The following is a 24,439-nucleotide window of genomic DNA, read 5'->3' as shown; positions in this document are numbered from 1 at the left end:
TTGGGAGGGGGGGGAAGGAGGCTGGGAACTCAGGACCCCACCACCCCATATCTTGGATTCCGGCCCCCTTAATCCCCTGCCAGACAGTCTGGTCTCCTTCGATGCCCAAACTCTGCCCTCGCCTGCTGCCTTGCCCCCTCCCCATCCACCCGGCATGCTTCCAGCACCTGCAGAGTTAACTCCCGGTGACGCGTCTACCACCTCTGCCAACACCCACCTCCCTTCCGGCACTCCAGAGGTTAAACCCCCCCCCCCTTTCTCTGCCTCCTGTGCTTGGTGGGTCCCCCGCGCTTGCCTTCCCCTCTTCCCTCTGCCCTTCTCCGGAGGGGCGCTGGAGCCCGGGGAGGGGGGTCTGCCTTGTCCTTCCCTCTCTTCCTCCTCCTCCTCCTCCTCCGTACCTACCCTCCCTCCATCTCCCTCCCTTTCCTGCCCGCCCTCGGGGGAGGGGGCTTAATTTGGGGAGCAACCACCTTCTCCTCCTCCTCCTCCTCCCCCCCCCAAGCCGGCCCTCGCGCCCTCCCCTTCCTTTCCACATTCTGTCACTTCCCCCCCAACCCACTCACCGCAAGCCAGCTCGCTCCCCCTCCCCTCCCCGCCCGCCCGCCCGCCTTTCCTCTTCCTCTCGTCTCTTCCCTTTCGCTACACACGCGCTGCCTTTCGCTTCTCGCACATTTACACACCCAGCCCGCCCGCCCGACGCCCTCCCCCCCCCCAAAATCTCCTCTCCTCCCCTCCCCGCCACCGACACGCACACGCCCGCCTTGGAGCCCTTCAGGAGCCCCCCCCCACCCTTGTCCCCCCGGGTGCCCCTCACCGCAAGGAAGCCAAGGACCATTGTCAAGGGGGGGTGGGGGGCGAGTGGTAACCCTGAGCCCCGGCGTGTCTGATGTGCTACAGATCTCCTCCGCCTAGCTACTGCTGCTTGGGTCCGGGATCAAATGGATTGCTTGTGCATAGTCACCACCAAGGTAAGGACCCTCGGAGAGACCCCCTCCCCACTTTGGGTGGAGGAGGGGGCTTCCCGGTCTGTCTGTGTGTGTGTGTGTGTGACTTGGGGGTGGGGAGGGCGAGGGACGGAGGAGAAGGGGCAGAGGCCGAAGAGGGGCAAGAGGGCACGGGACGGGCTGCCCGGCCAGGGGGTGGGGGGCGCCTGGGTGGTCGGCCGAGGATGGGGGCGGCGGTGGAAGATGCGGAGTGGGAAGCCAGCTCTCTCTCTCGCTCGCTCGCTCGCTCTCACGGCACGGTTTCCATGGAGCTGAGGCTGCGTGGGATCAGGCACTTGGGGTGGGGGGGGGGTGTTGAGACGGCTGGGGAGGGGGGCTCAGATGGGGAGGGGGCCCGGGAGGCAGCGTGGGAACGCGGAGCTGGCCTTGGTGCTGAAACCCTCCGCTGTCCCCGCGGTCTCGCAGCTGGGCTGGGGCCATGACAGCGCTAAAGGCGGGCGGGGAAGGAGGGGAGGGGGCGAGGGGCTGGAATTGAGTGTGGTGGTGGTGGGGGGGCTGCAGCTCTGTGGACCAGCCGCTGGGGAAGGGTTCGGGAAACCCCCCTACTCCCCCCCCCCACTCCCGCCTTGCCTGCCTCCTAAGAGCGCTCCGGAAAGGGTCTCCCCCTCCATCCCGCATCCTTAACCGACTCCGTGCCATTCCTTACAAATGAGGGAGGGGGCTCTTTCCCCCCCCTGCAGCGCGGAGGTGAGGGGGTTGACATTTATTTCAAATACCACCTTCCCCCCCCCCCACCCGCCACACACGCGTTTTTTTTTTTCCTCCCCCTGTTGCATAGCGCGGAGTGGCTGAGCAAGGAAGAGGACTCGGGGGTGTTGGCTGCGGTGGTGTGTAATTGAGGGGGGGGATCCTGGATGGCGGTCTTTCGGGAGCAGCCTTGGGACCGTCGGGTTTTCTGGATTCTGCCCGTCTTGGGGGGAAACTTGCCAGAGATCCGACGGGGGAAGGAGGGACCAGGAGGGTCGTCTGAATGGCGGGCATTGGATCCCCCCAGAGGCCTGAAGCCTTCTCTGACCCCCCCTCCCATCACTTCTCCTTCCCCCTGATCTACACGGGGCTGCTGGGGGTGGGCAGGTGAGGCTGGAGAGCTGGGAGTGGGAGGTGGTCAGAGATATGCGGAATGCCCAGGCCTCACTCGGGGCCTGGTGCTTCGGCAGGGACTGGACCGGACGCTGATTGGCAGCTGCCTCTTCTTGGTGCTTTAGGAAGTAGCTCTTCTACAGGTGTGTGACTTGAGGGAGGTGACAGGTGTGTCGAGGCGTGAGGTGGGGTGGGGGGGCTGGGAGAAGGAAGGGGCGGGGGAGCTTGCCCAGAAAGGGGGAAGAAGAGACGGTGGTAGTGATGGAAAGGAAGAGAAGGCGATCCTTAGAAGGCCTGAAGCAGCCAGGAGACATCCTCTGTTCTCTGGCCTCCTTCCTCCCACCTAGCTCCGGTTGATCCCCTCACCAGCTTTCCAAAGAGTAGCTTAACAATGCAGCAATCTAGGAATTGAGGAGGAGGAGGAGGAGGAGGAGGAGGAGGAGGAGGAGGAGGAGGAGGGGGCAACCTGGGATGCTGAGCTTTGCTTTCCCCTTTTCCCATCCATCTCCCAAGGCCCGGATCGGCGCAGAGCGAGTCTGCAGCCTTCCCTAAACCATGATTCAATCCTGATTAATCAAGGGTGGGGTGAATGCCTGATTATAAAAGAAGAGCCGGAGGTGGAGGTGGGTGGGTGGGGGGAGACAGGGAATGAGGGGAGGGGCGGGGAAGGGTGGGGGGAGGAAAGAGTCCCTGAACAGGTGGGGGTCCGCAAAGCGACTTCATCGACCAAAACTTGGCTTTTCTGGCATCCTTAAGTAAAGGACTTTTAGGAGCAAATCATAGAGACTGGGTTGGTGGAGGAAGAGAGGAGGGGGGAGATCGGGGTGGGGGGGGAGGAGAGAAAGAGTTCCAGAAATAGCAGCAGAAGGAGCCAATTCGTTCTGCCCGACACACACACACTCACACACACACTCGCGGTGTGTGTGCCTGCGCTAAATATCACGGCTCAGGACCGAGCCTGAATGCTTATTTCCCCCCCCCCCTTTTTTTTTCTGTGTGGGTGAAATACAACCTTTTTGGTTACTGTGTCTGTCGGTGGATCCTTCTCCCATCTCGGGAGCTGCAGTGCTCTGTCCTTTTCTCTCCCTCCTCCCCTCCCCTCACCCCAAGACTCTGGGTGTGCTGGGGGGGGAGAGGGGGGGTGATCTGGGAGGGGTTGGGAAGGTCTGATGGCCAATGGCCAGGAGGAGAAAATAAGGTGGGATGATTCTCCTTTGGAGGGAGGTTTGCCGGGAAAGGAAACTGCCTGGGTGCAAATCTCAGCAGGAGAGGATTTTACGCAGGGGCTGGGGGTATCCGGGGTGGGTACGAAGGCCAGAAAGGGCCTTATAGGGAGCGGGACCGAAGGACCTGAATTTTGGGTGGGTGGGGGAGAGGTTGCTGGAGGTCAGCTCTGAAATCAGGAACTGGCAGAAGGGGAAAAAAAACAGAAGGGCTGAGTGAAGAGGGGCCTGTATTGGTTAAAGGGGGATGGGGGGTGTCCCTGGGAAGGGCCCACCGTTTTAAGGTGGGAGGGGAAGCAGCTGGTTGGCAGCCTTCGGAGACCCTGTGCTGGGAAGAGCAGAGCATGGGCAGGAGGGAAGAAGAAGAAGAGGAAAACAATTTGGGGACTTATAGAACCCAAGGAGGACCGGAAGGGACCCTGAAGGTCTTCTAGTCCAACCCCCCAGGGTGGGCCAAGGCATGCATCCTTACACCATCCCCCCAAAAATGGTTGTCCATTTTTTTCTTGAAAATCTAAAGATGATAGATAGATAGATAGATAGATAGATAGATAGATAGATAGAGAGAGAGAGAGAGAGAGAGAGAGGTATAGATAGAGATAGGTAGGTAGGTAGGTAGGTAGATGGATGGATGGATGGATAGATAGATAGATAGATAGATAGATAGATAGATAGATAGATAGATAGATAGATAGATGGATGGATGGGTAGGGAGGGAGGGAGGGAGGGAGGGAGGGAGGTAGACAGAGAAATAGACAGATAGATAGGCAGAGACAGACAGACAGATATGATGGATGGATGGATGGATGGATGATAGATATCATGAATGGATGGATGGATGGATGAGAGAGAAAGAGATGGTAGATTATAAATGATAGAAAGAAAGAAAGAAAGAAAGAAAAAGAAAGAAAGAAAGAAAGAAAGAAAGAAAGAGAAAGAAAGAAAGAAAGATAGGTAGGTAGGTAGGTAGATGGACAAATAGGCAGATAGATAGGCAGAGACAGACAGACAGATTGGATGGATGGATGGATGGATGATAGATATCATGAATGAATGGATGGATGAGAGAGAAAGAGATGGTAGATGATAGATGATAGAAAGAAAGAAGATAGATAGATAGATAGATAGATAGATAGATAGATAGATAGATAGATAATAAATTGGAAAAATTGGAAGGGACTTTGGAGGTCTTCTAGTCCAACCTCCTGCTCAAACAGGAGATCTGGTACCATTTTAGACAAATGGCTGTCCAGCTCTTCTTAAAAAGCCTCCAGTGAAGGAACACCCACAACTTCTGGTGGCAAGCTGTTCCACTGGTTATTTGTTCTCACTTCCAGAAATCCCTCCTTCGTTCCAGGGGGAATCTTCTCTCTTTGATGAGCTTCCATCCATGGCTTCTTGTCCTGCCCTCAGGTGCTTTGGAGGACAATTTGAGCCCCTCTTATGCTTGCCAGGAAGCCCTTTGGAAGGACAATTTCAGAGGGGGTGGGTGGGTGGGTGGGTTTCTATTAAGTGCCCACCTCCTATTAATAATGGATGTGCAAAGAATGATGGATGGCTTGCTATTTCCTTCCTGAGGCTAATCCATATCGGCTGTTCCCGGATCTTCTTCTGAGAGCCTCTACATTTTATGCTGGTCAAGGATTCTGGGGAAGAGACCCCTGGGGGTACTTTCAAAGTGAGAGAGCCTTCCCTTCCTGTCTTACAGCCAGATCATGGAACTGAGTATTATTCTGTCCGTAAAGGAGAATATTTGTAGCTCAGGGTTGAAACGAAGGGTCCTTGGTGGCTTCTGGCAGACGTTTCATGGCCCAACTAGGGAGTATCATCAATGCTAGAAGGGTGTTGGGTTTGCGGAGAAGAGGAGGAGGAGGAGGAGAAGGAGAAGGAGGATTCTGGGGTCCTTGATGCTCTCTGAGCTTGGTGATTTTCTTGCAGACATTTCATTACCCAACTAGGGAGTATCATCAATGCTAGAAGGGTGTTGGGTTTGCGGAGAAGAGGAGGAGGAGGAGGAGGAGGAGGAGGAGGAGGAGGAGGAGGAGGAGGAGGAGGAGGAGGAGGAGGAGGAGGATTCTGGGGTCCTTGATGCTCTCTGAGCTTGGTGATTTTCTTGCAGACATTTCATTACCCAACTAGGGAGTATCATCAATGCTAGAAGGGTGTTGGGTTTGCGGAGAAGAGGAGGAGAAGGAGGAGGAGGATTCTGGGGTCCTTGATGCTCTCTGAGCTTGGTGATTTTCTTGCAGACATTTCATTACCCAACTAGGGAGTATCATCAATGCTAGAAGGGTGTTGGGTTTGCGGAGAAGAAGAAGAGGAGGAGGAGGAGGAGAAAAAAAAGACTCTTGGTGCTCTCTAAGCTTGGTGGTTTCCTTACAGACCCAACTAGGTTCCATCACCAGTGCTAGCAACCTCAGAGAGCACCAATGGACTCTGTCATTCTGTCCATTCTTGGCCCCGGCGAGACTTCGGCGTCCCTAAAGCCATGGCTTAAACTTGGCCAAAACATCCCTTCTGACATGACCGGGTCCAGCTAAAGAGAGGACGGGAAGTTGGCTCAAGGGAAGGGCGGCCACGGTGGCTCAGTTGTTCCCCTTTTCACCCAGGCCAGATTCTTCCCCCTTTAAGTCCCCTGAATTCACAAATCCATCCCTTTTCCGGGACCACAAAACACGCTCAAGCCACCCGAGGGGGAAAAAAAAACCGAGATTAAGCCAAGATGAAAAGTAACGGAGCTTCGAGGCCGTTTATATCAATGCAGCCGTTTAACGGATCGAGCGAAATGAATGAAGGCGGTTTTCTAAGCCAGAATAAAAGCTGAGAAAAGCAACTTTCCAAAGGGACCAAATAGATTCCCAACTTGGTTTGGGCTGAAAAAAGGTTAACGGCACAATTGGAGTGTTTTTTTTCTTTCTTTCTTCCCCTTCTCTACCTGTCCCGGGTTGATCTGGGGCTTTCTGGAGGCGTTCGGTTTTTGTTTTTTTTTAAAATGTTGATATTTTTATTTTATTTTTTTTTTAGCAATTGGGGTGGCGTTTTATGATGCCTTCTGGCCTGTGAAAATAGCAGCTTGAAAGCTTCTAGACAAAGATAAATGCTCAGTGGGAGAGGTGCAAAAAAAAGAATAATAAGATTTTTAGGATCGGAGAGATGGGAGGGGGGAAAAAGTCAGTTTGGGTCATCTTTGCAAAAGGAAGGGGACCCAGATGGGGGTCTCTCCGTGCCCCCCAACAGTTGTCCCGCTTCTTCTCAGCCTTCAGCTCCTTCTGGTCTTCTTCCGCGGACTGCCGGTGTTTTTGTGTGTGTGTGATACACGTGTGAACAAGTTTAGCTGGCTTTCTGAAATGTCTTGGAATGAACCCGACACCCCCCCAAAAAACTCACATTTGCAAAGTTTCTTGTAAAGTTGAACATGTGAGCTTCTGTGGGGGAGGGGAGGCTCATGTGGCCGGCCTGATGTGCAAAGCAGGACTTGTGAATGGGAGGCAGATAGACAGACGTGACGGATGGACGGACAGACGGACGGATGGACGGACGAGCCCGTTTGTGGAAAAATGCAGCCCTTTGCAAAGTGTGGAAGAAGAAGAAGGAGATTTCCAAATCCAGCAGGCGTTCACTTGTACCGAAGAAGGAAGAGAATATTGGCAGCTCAGGGTTGAGTGGTGGGGATCCTCGGAGGGGGGGGTGTCTCTGAGCTTGGGCTTCTTTCGTGACCCAAGTAGGGAATGTTATCAGTGCTAGAAGGGAGGAGGAGGAGGAGGAAGAGGAGACGGAGGACTGCGGGGTCCTTGGTGCTCTCTGAGCTGGGTTGTTTTCTGGAAGACGTTTTGTGACCCTACTAAGTAACATCATCAGTGCTAAAAGGGGATGGGGTTTGTGGAGAGGAGGAGGAGGAAGAAGAAGAAGAAGAGGAAGAGGAGAAGGAGGACTGAGGGGTCTTTGGTGCTCTCTGAGCTTGGTTAGTTTCTTGCAGACGTTTTGTGACCCAACTAGGTAACCGTATCAGTGCTAGAAGGGAGTGCGGTTTGTGGAGAGGAGGAGGAGGAGGAGGAAGAGGAAGAGGAGAAGGAGGACTGTGGGCTCCTTCGTGCTCTCTGAGCTTGCTTGTTTTCTTGCCGACGTCTCATGACCCAACTAGGTAACCTAATCAAGGCTAGAAGTGCAACCTCCCCTCCCTTCTAACCTTGATGACGTTCCCTAGTTGGGTCCCGAAACGTTTGCAAGAAAATAACCCAGCTCAGAGAGCGCCAAGGACCCCCACAAGCTTTGAGGGGCAATTTCTCGATGGAGGAATAATAGACCTCCTTCTGAAGGACCGTGTGTCCCAATCGGGCACCCCCTGGCTGGAGGATTCTGGGCGTTGTAGTCCATCCACCTTTCAGTTGCTAAGGATGGGGAAAACCCTGATTACGGGGTTCGTGTCTAGCATGACTCCAGCGAGGGAGTCGTATCTTGAGTTATTTAATTTGGTGGCCTGCCTCCTTGTTTAAAGACACCCGAGTTCCGCGACTAAGGGAAAGGGGACCACACAGAATAACCCTCCTCCAAAGAACCCGAGGAACGCCTCTTATCGTAACTCTTAATTTTTTTTTAAAAAAATGAATGAATGAATTAAAAGGCTGCAAATAAGACCCGTCTTCCTGCCGCTTTCTCTTTTTTTCCCCCTTTCCCCCTCCCTCTTTCTCCACCCCCCCAACCCACCCCCTTCCCCGTATTCACAGACATCTTGTGAGACACGCCGTGTTCTTTAGCGAGAGCATCCGAAAAGGAAAAAAAAATGCAAAAAAAAAAAAGAAAGGAAAAAAAAAAAGACAGGAGGAGGGACATTTGCCGGTGACACCGTGTGGTGTGTGCGTTTGTGTTACACACCGCGTGGCTCCTGCCATTGATAATCTGTCCCGGCTGTGAGTCACCGGTGGTGGTGTGTGTGTGTGTCTAGGATTATGTGCCTGCAAGAAGAACGGAAGAGCAGAACAGGGGTGGCTGGGCGAAGGGGAGGGGAGGGGGGGTCTTCGGAGGGGCCGGTGACATCACCGGGGTTGACCTTTGACCGCCCCCACCCGGAAGGTGGGCAAGCAGCCGGAGAACCAGTTGGGACCCACACATGGCTGGTTGGGGGGCAGAGAGTTAGCTACACCGAGTAGCAGCTTGGAGTGGGCTGGAAAGCAGGTAAAATGCAATGCAATTGATGGAGTGGGTGGGAGACACGGAGGGAAGTTGGGGAGAGGACGGGGAGGGGGCTTTTTCCAGGCATGGGTGGGGGGTGGGAGAAGATGGACGGGGGGCCCTGGCATATGGGCAGGGTCAACGGTGCATAACATACACCCCCTCCCTGGATTTTTAGGGTGCAAAAAACCCCCCAGTACTCCTCCTGGTACATCCTCGACTTACGACCACAACTGAGCCCGGGAATTTCAGGGACCTTTCCCCACCCCCCACCCCCGCCGCCGTTGTTAAGCTGGTCGCGCGGGCGTTAAGCGAATCTGCCTTCCCCGTTGGACTTCCTTTGGCCCCCGTTTGATGAGCTTTCCTGCCCAACCGTCGTTAAGCGAAGCGTCAATGAGCAACACGGACGTTCAGTGAATCCGGCTCCCACCCACCCACCCCGTCGACTTTGCTGGTTGGAAGGTCGCGAAAGGGGATCGCGTGACACACACACACATACACACACCCCGGGACATGCGACCATCATAAGTGTGAGACAGTTGCCAATTTTGTTCCCGTGGCCCCAGGGATGCCACAACGGTCGTAAGTCCGAAAAACGGTCGTGAGTCCCTTTTTTTCAGTGCCGTCGTAACTTCGAACGGTCACTAAACGAACGGTGATAAGTCAAGGACTCCCGGGATCTACTTTCTGTGCTCCGCCTTTCTTGGTTAGGAGGTTGATGGCTTCGCCGTCAGATGTTGTTAGTTGTTGTAGGAGTTGTGCGATTGTTGTTGGGTGTGCTGGGGGTTGGGTGGGTTTGGATAAATTTGCGTGGTTTCCTTGGCCACGTTTCTTGGTTTGCTCCGGCCTTTTCGGTCTGCTGAGATAAAAGGAACGAGCCCTAAGTCCTTTCCGGTGCTTAGGGCAGGACTCGAACTCGGGGCCTCACCAAGTTTCAACCTGGTGCTTCTAACTTCCGCGTCCACCTGGGGTCGGTCGGGTGCTTCGTTTTTAGGATTGCAACGGAGGGTTCTGGGGATCCGGCGAGGTTTAGAATAGACCCTCTTCACATCCAGGAGGTAAAAGGGGGAAACTGAGGCAGTTTTTATTATGTTTTGAATGAATTGCATTGAATTGAATGCAGCTTAGTTTTATGATTGATTTGGTTTGATTATTGATTTATTTGATATTATTTTTCGATGAATTGAATTGAAGTGAGTTTACTTTTATTATTTATTTTGTTATTTATTTATTTTACGTTATTTTTTAATGAATTGAATTGAGTTTACTTTTATTACTTATTTTGTTATTTATTTATTTTACATTATTTTTTAATGGATTGAATTGAGTTTACTTTTATTATTTGTTTTGTTATTTATTTATTTTACATTATTTTTTAATGGATTGAATTGAATTGAGTTTACTTTTATTATTTATTTTGTTATTTATTTATTTTACGTTATTTTTTAATGAATTGAATTGAATTGAGTTTACTTTTATTATTTATTTTGTTATTTATTTATTTTACGTTATTTTTTAATGAATTGAATTGAACTGAGTTTACTTTTATTACTTATTTTGTTATTTATTTATTTTACGTTATCTTTTAAGGAGTTGAATTTAATCTAATTTAGTTGAGTTGAGTTTTATTGTTTATTTTCTTTTATTATTTTACTATCTTGTTTCGTTTTGTTTTCCTTCATTTTCCTTTACTGTTTTCTTCTATTTTATATTATTATATTATTATTTTATTTATTAGATTTTTATCGCGCCTTTATTACTTTATGACTACAAGTCGTCCTCACCTTACAAACGGTTTGCTCAGTGACCATTCAAAGTTACAACGACGGTGAAAAACTTACGATGGTTTTTCACACTTACGACCGTTGCAGCATCCCCCGCGGTCGCGTGATCAAAATTCAGAGGCTTGGCGACTCGTATTTATGACGATCATGTCAAACGATCCCCCTTTTGCGACCGTCGGACAAGGGGAAAGTCAGATTCACTTAACGTCCGCCGTCCTAGTAACTCAAAAAATTGCAACGATTCATTTAGCAACCGTGGCAAGAAAGGTCGCAACCCGGGGCAAACCTCACTTGACAAATGTCTCACTTAGTGACATAAACGCTGGGCTCAAGTGCGGTCGTAAGTCGAGGATCACCCGTATATAAAGTGCGTCAGAAGGCGGTTTGAAAGACAAATTGTTGAAACGAAGAAAAAGGCGATTATTTGCGCGCTTTCCAGTAAGAAATGCTTTGCTTTACGTCCGTGCGTCCGCTCCCCCCAGTCCCTTTTAGTGACCTGCACTGGACATCGCTGTGAGCAGCAAAAAATGAACAGCTGGCTTGCAGGAGGGAAACCTGGTTTATGGCAAGAATGATGGCTTGGGCCTGTAAAAGACTTGTGCATCTGCTTGGCTCTTGGGGTGAGGGGGTGGGAGAGCTGTAAGGACCCCCAAGTTGGGGGTCCCGTCTCGTAAGGCCGCAGTTATGTGGCACAGTTAGTCCTCGACTTATGACCACCATTGAGAGCAGTTGCTAAGAAAGGCTGTCGTTAAAGAGAACCAAGGTTTGATTCTACGACCTTTTTCACTATGGTCGTTCAGCAAAACGCTGCTGTCGTTATGTGAATCGAATGGTCCTTAAGCGAGTCTGGTTCCCCCCCCCATTGGCTTTGCTTATCAGAAGGTCGAAAAAAGGGACTCGAGCAAACCCCGGGATGTTGCCACCATCGTCAATATGACTCAGTCCTCGACTTAGTGACCGTTCGAAGTTACAACGGCACTGCAAAAAGGGACTTGGGACCGTTTTTCACACTTGCGACCATCGTTGCCTCTCCACGGTCACATGATCAAAATTAAGATGCTTGGCAACTGATTCGTATTTATGACGGTCGCAGCGTCCCGGGGTCATGCCCTTTGGCGCCCTTCTGACAAGCAAAGTCAAATGGGGAAAGCGGATTCGCTTAACAACCGTTTTGCTAATTTAACAGCTGCAGTGATTCACTTAACAACGGTGGCAGGAAAGGTCGTGAAACAGGGCAAAACCCACTTAACAAACGTCTCGCTTAGCAACGGAAATTTGGGGCTCAATGACGGTCGTACGTCCAGGACTCCCTGTACATGCCGGTTTGTCAAGAGCTCAATTTTTGTTTTTTCACGTGATTGTGTGACGATGCTGCGATTGTCGTACGTTCGAGGACTGGTCGCAAGTCCCTTTGTTTTCGGTGCCGTCGTAACTTGGAACGGGTGGCCGCAAATCGAGGATTGTCTGAAATGCTCTTTCCAGGTGCTGAGCTCGTTTAATTAAATTTCCCCAATTTTTTCCTTCTTTAGCCAAAACCCGCTGATCACGTCCGTAACTTTGGTCGCTAAGCAAACGGTCATAACTTGAGGACTACCTGTATTATTAAAAAAGCAATTCCCTTGAAACCTTCTCCGAGACTTAGATTGACAGGCCTTTACACGGAAGGGAGATGTCCCAGGTCTTTGCTGGGGGTGTGTGAATGCACTTGCAGGCCTCAAGATGGGTGGCATCCTCATAGGGACTAGAATCTTGAGTTGTGGTTTTAAAAAAAGAACGGTTGGTGTCAGGGGCTACGTAGGTGGCATGAGGTTCCTTTGAGGTTTCCCAAGGCTTTCTTGGATGGGGGAGGGTGGGGGGGAATTGGCGGGAGGGTTTGTGGGGGGGGGCTGCCCCAAAGGTCCAGGCAGTCCGAGCAGCAGGTGATGGAAAAGGTGACAAAACATTTTGATTGACGTTCAGGTGAGATCTCCAAACTTTGATTTCACCTGTCCTGCAAAAAACCTGAAGTTTTTCATCCAATGTCTTCCTTCAAAGGATCCTTCCTTCCTTCCTTCCTTCCTTCCTTCCTTCCTTCCTTCCTTCCTTCCTTCCTTCCTTCCTTCCCTTTTTCCTTCCTTCCTTCCCTCCCTCCCCTTACTCCTTTCCTTCCTTCCTATTTCTTTCTCTCCCTCCCTTACTCATTCCTTCCTTCCTTTCCTTCCATCCTATTTCTTTTAACCCCTCTTGTCCTTCCTGTTCCTCTCTCCCTCTCTCTATTCCTTCCTTATTCCCATTTTCCTTCCTTCCTTCCTTCCCCTTCCCTCTTCTCATTCCTATCTCCTTCCTTCCTGTCTTCCTTCCTTCCTTTGTTCATCTCCTTCCCTGTTCTTCCCTCCTTCCTTCCTTCCCCCCTCCCTTCCTCTCTTCTCAATCCTTCCTTCCTTCCCCCTCCCTCTTTTCCTTCCTTCCTTCGTCTCCTTCCCTGTTCTCCTTCCTTCTTTTCCCCCTCCTTTCCTCTCTTCTCATTCCTTCTTTCCTTCCTCCCTTCCCCTCCCCTCTTCTCATTCCTATCTCCTTCCTTCCTGTCTTCCTTCCTTCCTTTGTTCATCTCCTTCCCTGTTCTCCTTCCTTCCTTCCTTCCCCCTCCCTTCCTCTCTTCTCAATCCTTCCTTCCTTCCCACTCCCTCTTTTCCTTCCTTCCTTCCTTCCCCTTCCCTCTTCTCATTCCTATCTCCTTCCTTCCTGTCTTGCTTCCTTCCTTTGTTCGTCTCCTTCCTCGTTCTCCTTCCTTCCTTCCTTCCCCCTCCCTTCCTCTCTTCTCAATCCTTCCTTCCTTCCCACTCCCTCTTTTCCTTCCTTCCTTCCTTCCTTCCTTCCTCTCTTCTCAATCCTTCCTTCCTTCCCCCTCCCTCTTTTCCTTCCTTCCTTCGTCTCCTTCCCTGTTCTCCTTCCTTCTTTTCCCCCTCCTTTCCTCTCTTCTCATTCCTTCTTTCCTTCCTCCCTTCCCCTCCCCTCTTCTCATTCCTATCTCCTTCCTTCCTGTCTTCCTTCCTTCCTTTGTTCATCTCCTTCCCTGTTCTCCTTCCTTCCTTCCTTCCCCCCTCCCTTCCTCTCTTCTCAATCCTTCCTTCCTTCCCCCTCCCTCTTTTCCTTCCTTCCTTCCTTCCCCTTCCCTCTTCTCATTCCTATCTCCTTCCTTCCTGTCTTCCTTCCTTCCTTTGTTCATCTCCTTCCCTGTTCTCCTTCCTTCCTTCCTTCCCCCTCCCTTCCTCTCTTCTCAATCCTTCCTTCCTTCCCACTCCCTCTTTTCCTTCCTTCCTTCCTTCCCCTTCCCTCTTCTCATTCCTATCTCCTTCCTTCCTGTCTTGCTTCCTTCCTTTGTTCGTCTCCTTCCTTCCTTCCCTCCCTCCCTCCCTCCCTCTTTCCTTCCTTCTTTCCTTCCTTCCTTCCTTCCTTTGTAAAATGTAAACACTGGGAAGGGCAGAGAATTTGGAGGGTCCCCCAGGAACCCTCCAAATTCCCACAGACCCTAAACTGGGGACCCCAGACTGGTCTTTTGCCCCCCTGGCGTCCCATTTTTTTTGCGTGGGGGGGGAAGCTGCCCCTGCAGAAAAGAGCCAAGCTGGACTCTTGGGCGGGGGGTCGGCCTGCAAAATGGGGAGGGGGATTTTACAGCCCTTGAAGAAGGATAAATCTCTGGGCTGGGACCAGCCCTCCTCCTCCTCCCCACTCCTCCCACCCCCACCGGCAGCCCCCCCCCAAATCTATTCCCCCCCACACACACACAGCTTCCCAGGTTGCATGAAACCTCCGCATGAACCATCGCTCGGGCCGCCAGGGAGAGCCGTGGGAGTTGTAGTCCAATGAGGACCATGGGAGTTGTAGTCCCACGCTCCCCCCCCCTCCAGGGTGGGCTGCTGCCCATCCCAGAAAGCCCAATAAGGAAGGGAAAGGGGGGGGGGGAAACGCCTAGAGATGAAAAACTGTGAAAAGTGACTTCTGCCCCCCCCACCCCAGGAAAGCCCCTCAGACCCCCCCCCAGGCTAAGGGAGAGAGACCCCAACCCTTTCTCCTTCTTTCCCAGCCCCCCCCCCAAGTCCTTCCTCTTCTGGGCTTCCTCCCTCAGCCCCCTCCCAACCTTGAAAGCCCCCCCCCCCGACTTCCCTCCCTGCTTCCCATCCGCCTCAGCTGCCTCCCGGCTGCCATGGCAACCAGGGATAACGGGATCTTGGATGCGTAGGGGGGATTATTTTGGGCAGCGCACAGCAACGCCCCCCCCCCGCTCTCCCCGTCCTTTCCCGCAGCCCCCGGCACCCACTCCTTCACGGCGCCCTCCCCTCCCCAAAGGAAGGGGCTCCGTCTCCTCTCGGGACCCCCCCTCCGCCCCCCCGCTGGACCCCTCCTCTCATTCCCTCCCCATCCCTCATCTCTGCCTCTTGATTGACTTTTATGGGTGTTTCTTCATGAGAGTTTTAATCAAGCCTCATCGATGTCTATCTCCTAAGGCCGGGTTTAAGAGATGGCGAGAGTGCCTCTGAGCATAGACAGTGTGCTTTTTTTTCCTCGCGCGCGTGGCTTCGCTGCCCGCCTCGCCTCGAATGACGGGCGTTGTGTGGATGGTGTTGGGGTGAGGTTGGCCGAAAAGGCAATGCCAGATCACAATTGGCCGGGCAGGATTCCTACCGGATCGAGGGCAGAGATCCTTTGTGGTGCCGGAACAGTGACCGTTCGAAGTTACAACTGCTCTGGAAAATAGGTGATTTAGGACCGTGTTTCACACTTATGACCGTTGTGGTCGCATGATTTATATTTGGATGCTTGGCAACCAGTTCATTTTTACGACGGTCACAAAGGCCCCTAGGTCTTGTGCGACCTTCGGACAAGCAAAGTCGTTGGGGAAGCCGGATCCACTTAACAACCGTGTTCCTCACTTAACAACGGCAGTGATTCACGGTCGCAAGAAAAGTTGTAAAAAGGGGGCAAACGTCGCTTAACAAACGTCTCACTTAGCAACGTAAATTCTGGGCTTGCCAATGGTGGCCGCAAGGCGAGAACTACCTGTGAAAGGGTAACTGTGTTGGAAGGGACCTCGGAGGTCATCTAGTCCAACCCCCTGCTCGAGCAGGAGACTCCATCCCATTTCGGACAAATGAATGTCCAGTTTCTTCTTCAAAAACCTCCAGTGTTGGAGCGCCTGCAAGTGATTCGCTTAGCAACCGCGGCAAGAAAGGACGTAAAACGGAGCCAAGTTCGCCGAACGAGTGTTTCGCTCAGCGACGTACATTTTTGGGCTCCATTGCGGTCGCAACTCGAGGACTATCTGTAGCCCTTTCCAAAGTCCCTCGCTGCAGGGTGACAGAGCAGCCTGCCATGTTGTGTGTGTGTGTCCTTGTTTGTGTGATTGTGTGACGGCTGTCAGATCATTTAAGAGTGCTCCTTCTGCGCCTCTCGTTTGCCCGTCTCACCTCGTCCGTCTCTCGGTCCCTGTTTTACTTTTCAAATCATCACCTGGGAATCTTTCCATGCCGTAATTATGCTTTAATATCTTAATTTATTCTTTTTTTTAACTTACGTTAGAACTTGTAAGCCAGGAAGACATAAACATTTAATTAATTAATTAATCAAATAATTTCATTTTGTGGTCAGCCTGCAAACCAGGTGTATCCACGAGTGGAGAGGGGGTGTCGAAAGAGCTAGGATGCCCCCTCCCAAAAAGGGAAGGTTTCCATCGGGATGTCTGCGGCTGCCATCTTGGTTTCTTTGACTCGTCCTTTATACAGGTAGTCCTCGATTTACGACCATAACTGGAGGACAGTTGGACCCTTGGAGAGCTGTATGCAAAACGAAATCTCATTTGAATGTCTGCCGATTCGTGGACAATTCAAAGTGACAATAAAGTTATTCTAAGCCTAACAATGGCAATAATTTTAATTGGGTTTAAATTTGGGTTTTTAACATGGTTTTATAAGGGTTGTAGAATGGGAATTTTCAATTTGGCCAAAAAATTAATTATTTTAATATGGTTTTTAAATTTGTCTTGTATATTGTTTTATTATGGCTGTTCACCGCCCTGAGTCCTTCGGGAGAAGGGCTATATAAAAATGTAATCAAATCAAATCAAAATCAAATCAATAATAATTGAGCCCAACATTTTTGTTGCTAAGCGAGACATTTTGCTAAGTGAGTTTCGCCCCTTTTTATGACATCTCTTGCCATATTTGTTCAGTGCGGTCATTAAATGAGTAACACGGTTGTTAAGTGAATCTGATTTCCCCCCTCATTGACTTGGCTTGTCCGAAGGTCGCAAAAGAGGACCGCAGGACAACTGCGGCCGTCATAAATTAGAGTCTGTGGCCAAGTGTCTGAATTTTGACCACGGAGAGGCTGCAACGGTTGTAAGTGTGGGGAAAAAAAGGGTCAAAAGTCGTTTTTTTCAATGCTGTTGTAACTTTGGTCACTAAATGGACTGTTGTAAGTCGAGGACTGCCTTAATGGCGGTCAGTCTCACTTTCTGACATAGTGGGGAACGATCTGAGTGCCTCACAGCTTCTGGCCCACCCAGAAATATTCTGTTCTTTTGAAGATTGCTGTTAGCGCTTACAGATTAACAGAGTGGGAAGGGACCTTGTAGGTCATCTAGTCCAACCCCCTGCCCAAGCAGGAGGCCCTACCAACACCATTTAGTATTAGGATTGTTGATTATTTGCTGAGTTTCAAAAATAAAAAATAATAAATGTGAACAAAACCACTTCGGCCAGCTATTCTGACTACAGTTCTGGTAGTCCTCGACTTACAACAGTTTGTAAGTGTACAGTCCTTGACTTACAACAGTTTGTAAGTTACAACGGCAAGGAAAAAAGTGACTCAGGACCGTTTCTCATACTTACGACCGTGGCCTCCCCGTGATTTACATTCGGATGCTTGGCATCTGGCTCGCCTTTACGACGGTCGCGGTGCCCTGAGATCATGTGATTCCCCCAAGCAAATGTCGACGGGGCAGCCAGATTCACTTAATGACCGTGTGACTCATGTAACAACTGCTGTGATTCACTTAACGACAGCAGCCAGAAAGGTCGCAAAACGGGGCAAAACAATATCATTCAGTTCAGTCCCAGTACGAATAACTTGAGCTTGCCAGTACAGGTAGGTAGTCCTCGACTTATGACCACAATTCAGCCCCAAAGTTATGTTGCTAAGTGAGAAATTTCTTAACACGAGTTTCGTCCCACTGTACGACTTTTCTGACCACGGTCATTAAGCGTTGAATGAGGACGTGAATCCGGCTTCCTCCCTCCCCCGCAAAAGGGGGATCACGCGACCCCTTGGACGCTGCGACCGTCATAAATAGGAACCAGTGGTCGAGCCTCCGAAATCATGTGACCGTGCGGATGCTGACATGGTCATAAGTGCAAAAAAAATGGTCATAAGTATGTTTTCTCGGTGCTGTTCTAACTTCAAAGGGTTATTAAAAAAAGGCTTATTAGTCAGGAACTTTCTGTGTTAAATATGTTGTAACTTCGAGTGGTCATTAAATGAACCGTTGTAAATCGAGGACTATCTGTAACTGCGAGATGGATCTTGGAGTCCGAGTGGAAAGTCACTTAAATATGAGCCAGCCGTGTGCTGCAGCAGCCAAAAAGGCCAAAGGCAATCCTAGGATGCGTTAAAAGAGAGCTAGAATCAAGATCGTGTGAAGTGTTAGTATCACTTTATAAATCCTTGATAAGGCCTCAGAATTCCCCATGCCTGTTTTTTTTTCTCTCCTATCCTCTGGAATGGAGAGATTGCAGAGAGAGGGATTAGAAGAGAGTAAGCCAACCACAATGGGGATACATATCATGTGAAATGTTAATACCACTTTATAAATCCTTGATAAGGCCCCAGAATTCCCCATGCCTGGTTTTTTTTTTTCTCCTATCCTCTGGAATGGAGAGATTGCAGAGGGAGGGATTAGAAGAGAGTAAGCGAACTACAATGGGGATACATACCATGCAGTGGTGGGATTCAATTTTTTTTACTGCCGGTTCTGTGGGCATGGCTTGGTGGGCATGGCAGGGGAAGGATACTGTAAAATCCCCATTCCCTCCCCACTCCAGGGGAAGGTTACTGCAAAATCCCCATTTCCTCCCGATCAGCTGGGACTCGGGAGGCAGAGAGTAGATGGGGGCGGGGCCAATCAGTGGTGGTATTTACCGGTTCTCCAAACTACTCCAAATTTCCGCTACCAGTTCTCCAGAACTGGTCAGAACCTGCTGAATATATATCATGCAGTGGTGGGATTCAAATTTTTTTACTACCGGTTCTGTGGGCGTGGCTTGGTGGGTGTGGCTTGGTGGGCATGGTAGGGAAAGGATACTGTAAAATCCCCATTCCCTCCCCACTCCAGGGGAAGGTAACTGCAAAATCCCCATTTCCTCCCGATCAGCTGGGACTCGGGAGGCAGAGAGTAGATGGGGGCGGGGCCAATCAGAGGTGGTATTTACCGGTTCTCCAAACTACTCCAAATTTCCGCTACCGGTTCTCCAGAACTGGTCAGAACCTTCTGAATACCACCTCTGATGTCATGTGAAGTGTTAATACCATTTTACAAATCCTTGATAAGGCCCCAGAATTCCCCATGCCTGCTTTTTTTCCTCTTATCCCCTGGAATGGAGAGATTGCAGAGGGAGGGATTAGAAGAGAGTAAGACAACCACAACGGGGATACATATCATGTGAAGTGTTAATATCACTTTATAAATCCTTGCTAAGACCCCAGAAAACCCCATGCCTCTGTTTTTTCCCCCTCCTATCCCCTGGAATGGAGAGATTGCAGAGGGAGGGATTAGAAGAGAGTAAGTCAACCACAACGGGGATACATATCATGTGAAGTGTTAATACCACTTTATAAATCCTTGCTAAGACCCCAGAAAACCCCATGCCTGTTTTTTCCCCCTCCTATCCCCTGGAATGGAGAGATTGCAGAGGGAGGGATTAGAAGAGAGTAAGCCAACCACAACGGGGATACATATCACGTGAAGTGTTAAAACCACTTTATAAATCCTTGGTAAGGCCACACTTAGAATATTGCATCCAATTTTGGTCACCAGGATATAAAAAAAAGAGATTCAGACTTTGGAAAGAATGCAGAGAAGAGCAACAAAGAAGATTAGGGGGCTGGAGGCTAAAATATACAAAGAACAGTTGCAGGAATTGGGTTGGTCTGGTTTAATGAAAAGAAGGAGCAGGGGGGACATGATAGCAGTATTCCAGTATTTGAGGGGCTCTACCCCAAAGGAGAGTTGGGGGTCCACCTGTTTTCCAAAGCCCCTGAAGGCAGGACAAGAAGCAACGGATGGAAACTAATCAAGGAGAGAAGCAACTTAGAAATAAGGAGAAATTTCCTGCCAAGTGTAAACAATTAACCAGTGGAATAGCAGAAGTGATATGTTCTCCATCACTGGAGGTTTTATATTCTGTTATTATGATATTTATTTATTTATTTATTTATTTATTTATTTATTTATTTATTTATTTATTTATTCATTCATTCATTCATTCATTCATTCATTCATTCATTCAGTCGCATTTCTATGCCGCCCAACTCCCAAGGGACTCTGGGCGGCTTACAACAGAGAATAAAACAATGCAACAATATGTTATATAATATAATATAATATAATCTTCATCACTGCAGGAAGAGATTGGACAACCCTTTCTCTGAAATGTTTTCGGGTCTCCTGCTTTGAGCAAGTGGTTGGACTAGAAGACCTCCAGGGCCCCTCCCAACTCTGTTATTTTATCGGGATTGATAAAATTCCTCATCGTTCAATTGCAAAATTGAATTCAATTGCAGCTTCGTGGGTTGCTAGACAAACCAAGATTTTTAAGCTGGTCTAAAGGAGAGTCAGGTCTGAGGCTAAATACACCCTGGGGAGAAAGATATTCCAGAAAGTAGAGGAGTGGGAGGGGGGGGGGTCATCCTTTAGGGCGGGGGTCTCCAACCTTGACAACTTTAAGACTTATGGACTTCAACTCCCAGAATTCCCCATTCAACCCTGCCTGTTTTTTTCCCCCTCCTACTTCCTAGAGTGGAGAGATTGCAGAGGAAGGGATTACAAGAGAGTGAGCAGGCAAAGGAATTGAAGTCAACGAGTTTTTAAAATGGCCAAATTTGGACATGCGTGCAAATATATTTATAGACCAGGCTGGTTGTCAACTCTACAACTTTGGAACCCTCTTCTTCTTTTTCTCTTTTTTTCTAACCCCAATTTTCTTGGTGTGGGTGTGGGTTTGTTTTGACTTGTGGGGGTTCTGGGAGTTGAAGTTGCCAAGGTTGGAGGGCTCTGCTTTAGGGTCCCGCGAGCTGGCCTTGTCCTCGACTTACGACCACAATTGAGGCCAGGATGTCCGTTGGTAAGCAGGGCGGTTGTTAAGTGAGTCACGCCGGACGTTACAATCCTTTTGCCATTGTTTTTGCCAACCCAATTTTGTGGGGATGCTTCAGTGGTCTTAAGTGTGAGAATTGATCGTAAGTCACTTTTTAAAGTGACTTATTGTCCTTCCTCCCTTCCCTTCCCTCCCTCTTTCCTTCCTTTTGTCTCTTTCTTTCTTTCTTTCTTTTTCTTTCTTTCCTTTCCCCATCCTTCCTCATCTTCCTTCCTCCTTCCTTACCTTCCTCTCTCCCTCCCTCCCTTCTCATTCTCATCTTCTTCCTTCCTCCCTCCCTCCCTTTCTCCTTCCTTTCTTCCTTCATCCCTCATTCCTTCCTCTCTGCCTCCCTCTTTCCTTCCTTTCTTCCTCCCTCCTTCCCTCCCTTCCACTCTCCCTCCTTCCTTTCCTTCCTCCCTCCCTCCCTCCCTTCTCATTCTCATCTTCTTCCTTTCTGCATCCCTCCCTGTCTCCCTGTCTCCTTCCTTCCTTCTTTCCTTCCTTCTTTCCTTCCTTCTTTCCTTCCTTCCTCCCTTTCTCCTTCCTTCCTCCCACCCTCCTTCCTTACCTTCCTCCTTCCCTCCCTCCTCTTTCCTTCCTCCCTCCCTTCTGATTCTCATCTTCTTTCCTTCATCCCTCCCTTTCACCTTCCTTTCTTCCTTCATCCCTTCCTCTTTCCTTCCTTTCTTCCTCCCTCCTTCCCTCCCTTCCACTCTCCCTCCTTCCTTTCCTTCCTCCCTCCCTCCCTCCCTTCTCATTCTCATCTTCTTCCTTTCTGCATCCCTCCCTGTCTCCCTGTCTCCTTCCTTCCTTTCTTCCTTCATCCCTCTTTCCTTCCTCCCATTATTTATTTATTTATTGGTTCGATTTATATGCCGCCCTTCTCCGGAGACTCAGGGCGGCTTACAATGCGTTAAGCAATAGCCTTCATACTTTTTGTATATACCTGCTTAGTAGGTCTTTCGGGGGCCCCCCAAGCGGTGTTTTTTTTTTTTAATACAAAGTCAGCTTATTGCCCCCACAAACCGGGTCCTCATTTTACCTACCTCGGAAGGATGGAAGGCTGAGTCAACCTTGAGCCTGGTGAGATTCAAACTTACAGTGATTGCAGGCAGCTGGTGCTACCTTAACAGCACCTTCCTTCCTTCCTTCCTTCCTTCCTTCCTTCCTTCCTTCCTTCCTCCCTCCCTCCCTCCCTCCCTCCCTCCCTTTTCATCCTCATCTTCCTTCCTTCCTTCCTTCCCTCCTCTCTCTCTCCCTCCCTCCCTCCCTTTTCATCCTCATCTTCCTTCCTTCCTTCCTTCCTTCCTTCCTTCCTTCCTTCCTTCCTTCCTTCCTTCCTTCCTCCCACCCTCCTTCCTTACCTTCCTCCCTCCCTCCTTCCCTCCTCTTTCCTTCCTTCCTTCCCTCCTCTCTCTCTCCCTCCCTCCCTCCCTTTTCATCCTCATCTTCCTTCCTTCCTTCATCCCTCCCTCCCTTTCTCCTTCCTCCCCCTCACCAGTGCTGGCCACCTGCTAGGAATCCTCTCCTTGCAGCCTCTCTGCCAAGGGTCTCAAAGGCCCAGCGAAGCCCCCTGACCCAAAAGACTCCCAGACACCCTCCCAGCGTCCTCCTGTGGCCTTCCCATCCAGCGGCAGGGCCGGTGCTGCTCTCCTGCGGGCGGCTGGCATCGTGCCCGGGTGCCACTTGCTCTCCGGCCGGCCTCTGCCCTCCCGAGCGTCTTCGGGTTTCAACTTTCTGGGAAGCTGCCCAGCTGGCACCGTCTCCTCCGCCCTCAACCCAGGAGCTTCTGCTGCGGCCTCTTGAAGCCCTCCGGCTGCCTTGTGCCAACCCGCAAGCGAAATAATGAAAAGCGGGAGGAGACCGAAGGCCCCCCTGCCAAGACCTCAAGCTGGGGACGAGGCCAAGACGCTCTCTCCAGCACCTGGGGCTGGAAGGTAGACTGCGCCTGCTGCTGGAGGCATCGCCCTTGTAACTCCCGGGGTCTCCTTGCTTTGCTCCCCTGTCATTTCAATCTCTTTTGGAGCTGCCGGAGCTGCTGCTGGCCCGTCAGATGATCCTCAAGTTGGGAGGGACCTTGGAGGTCCTCTAGTCCACCCCATGATGGGGGCAGGAAGCCCCCGAACCATTCTGGCTGTCCAGCTTAGCTTGAAACCCTCCAGCGACGGCGCATTTTCAGCTCTTCCATCCTGCTGAAATCTTCTCCCGGTTGGGAAATTCCTCCTTAGGTCAGGCGGTCCCGCACTTACGACCGCAACTGAGCCCAACGTTTCGGTGGGGAAGCGAGACATTTGCCAAGCGGGTTTGGCTCCGTTTTACGACTTTTCCTGCCACCGTCGTTAAGTGAATCCGGCTTCCCCCTTTGACTTGGCTCCAAATTGGCCCCGTTTTACAACCTTTCCTGCCACCGTCGTTAAGTGAATCCGGCTTCCCCCTTTGACTTGGCTCCAAATCGGCCCCGTTTTACCTTTCCTGCCGCCGTTGTTAAGTGAATCGCACCGCAGTTAGTCACACGGCCGTTAAGCGAATCCGGCTTCCCCCCCCCACCATTGACTTTGCTTGTCGGAAGTTCGCAAAAGAGGATCGCGTGACCCTCCCGGCGCACTGCGACCGTCGTAAATATGAATCATTGGCCGAGCATCTGAATTGTGACCACGGGGGATGCCGCAACGGACGTTAAGTGTGAAAAACGGTCCTAGGTCACTTTTTGCAGGGTCATCGTAACTTCGAACGGTCACTCGATGGTTGTAAGTCGAGGACTTCCTGCATCGGGCCCCGGGTTCAGGTTCTACCCAGATCCTCTTTTCTCAGCTGGGAACAACTTCCTGCCCCCCCTTTAAACTTTGGGGTCACCTGCAAATCGAATTAAGCCCCCCCTTCGGTCCCCCCAACAAACTGTTGCTCAGTGAGGTAGCAGTTAAGCGCGAAACGGTCATAAGTGTGAAACACTTATCCTAAGTCCCTTTTCCCAGTGCCGTTGTTAATTTTGAACGGGCCCTAAACGGACGGTTGTAAGTTGAGGAGAAGCTGTAACGGCTGTTTCTGGGTGGGGAGAGGCACTTCATAACTGAATAGAATAGAAGGAATGAGCTGAAAGGGAACCCCAGAGGTCTTCTAGTCCAACCCCCTGTTCAAGCAGGAGAACCTCTGCTCTGCACTTATGACTAGAATGATCTCCGGTCTTTGCTTCTGACCTTCTCTGTCCTACCCTGGAATTTCGGGAAATTCCCTTGCTTGCACCGTATCCAACCATGAACAGAAGAGCTGGCAATGTCCCGAAGACTACAAAGACTATGTTGCAGGGCAGGTGGGAGCAATCTTCTCATGCTCATGTAGGGCTTTGCTCTGGATTGGGGGGGGGATTGACCAACCCTGTCGTAGAATCTGTGGGGCTCAGGGGTTGAATGACGGGGTGCTTGATGGCCTCTGAGCTTGGTGACGTTTCATGACCCATTGAGGTAACAACATCAGTGCTAGAAGGAAATGGGGTTTGTGAAGAAGCAGAGGAGGAGGAAGGGAGGAGAAGAAGAAGGAAAAAGAAAAGGAGGAGAGAGGAAAAGAATTAGAAGAAGGAGGAGGAGAGAATGACTGTGGGGTTTTTGGTGCTTTCTGAACTGGGTGGTTTACTTACAGACGTCTCATGACCCAACTAGGGAATGTCATCAGTGCTAGAAAGGAATGGGGTTCACGGGGATTTAAGCCTTGCAGTTGCTTCTTCCTTTCGTCACTTTGGGGGTCGGCTTGGAAGCGTCCCAAACGGTTCACGGAATCAGATTCTTGCCCAATTTGGG

At 50.5% G+C, this 24,439-nt stretch overlaps 1 protein-coding gene across 3 annotated transcripts in view; it reads left to right on the top strand.

The window, feature by feature from the left end:
* Nucleotides 1-790: 790 nt before the first annotated feature.
* The window catches only part of DLG4 (discs large MAGUK scaffold protein 4), a 110,171-nt gene continuing 86,522 nt past the window's right edge, over nt 791-24,439 (top strand). For all 3 annotated transcript variants that reach the window (XM_060684725.2, XM_060684724.2, XM_060684722.2), the window contains exon 1: nt 791-968. In XM_060684725.2, the coding sequence (XP_060540708.1) occupies nt 939-968 (30 nt within the window). In that variant the 5' untranslated portion in view covers nt 791-938. The remainder of the gene's footprint in view (nt 969-24,439) is intronic.

Source organism: Pantherophis guttatus, chromosome 4 (genome assembly GCF_059756535.1).
Source record: "Pantherophis guttatus breed Tessera chromosome 4, ASM5975653v1, whole genome shotgun sequence".
Classification (NCBI taxonomy): Eukaryota; Metazoa; Chordata; class Lepidosauria; order Squamata; family Colubridae; genus Pantherophis; species Pantherophis guttatus.
The sequence above is the reverse complement of the archived record's forward strand: the minus strand, read 5'-3'. Positions and strand labels throughout refer to the sequence as shown.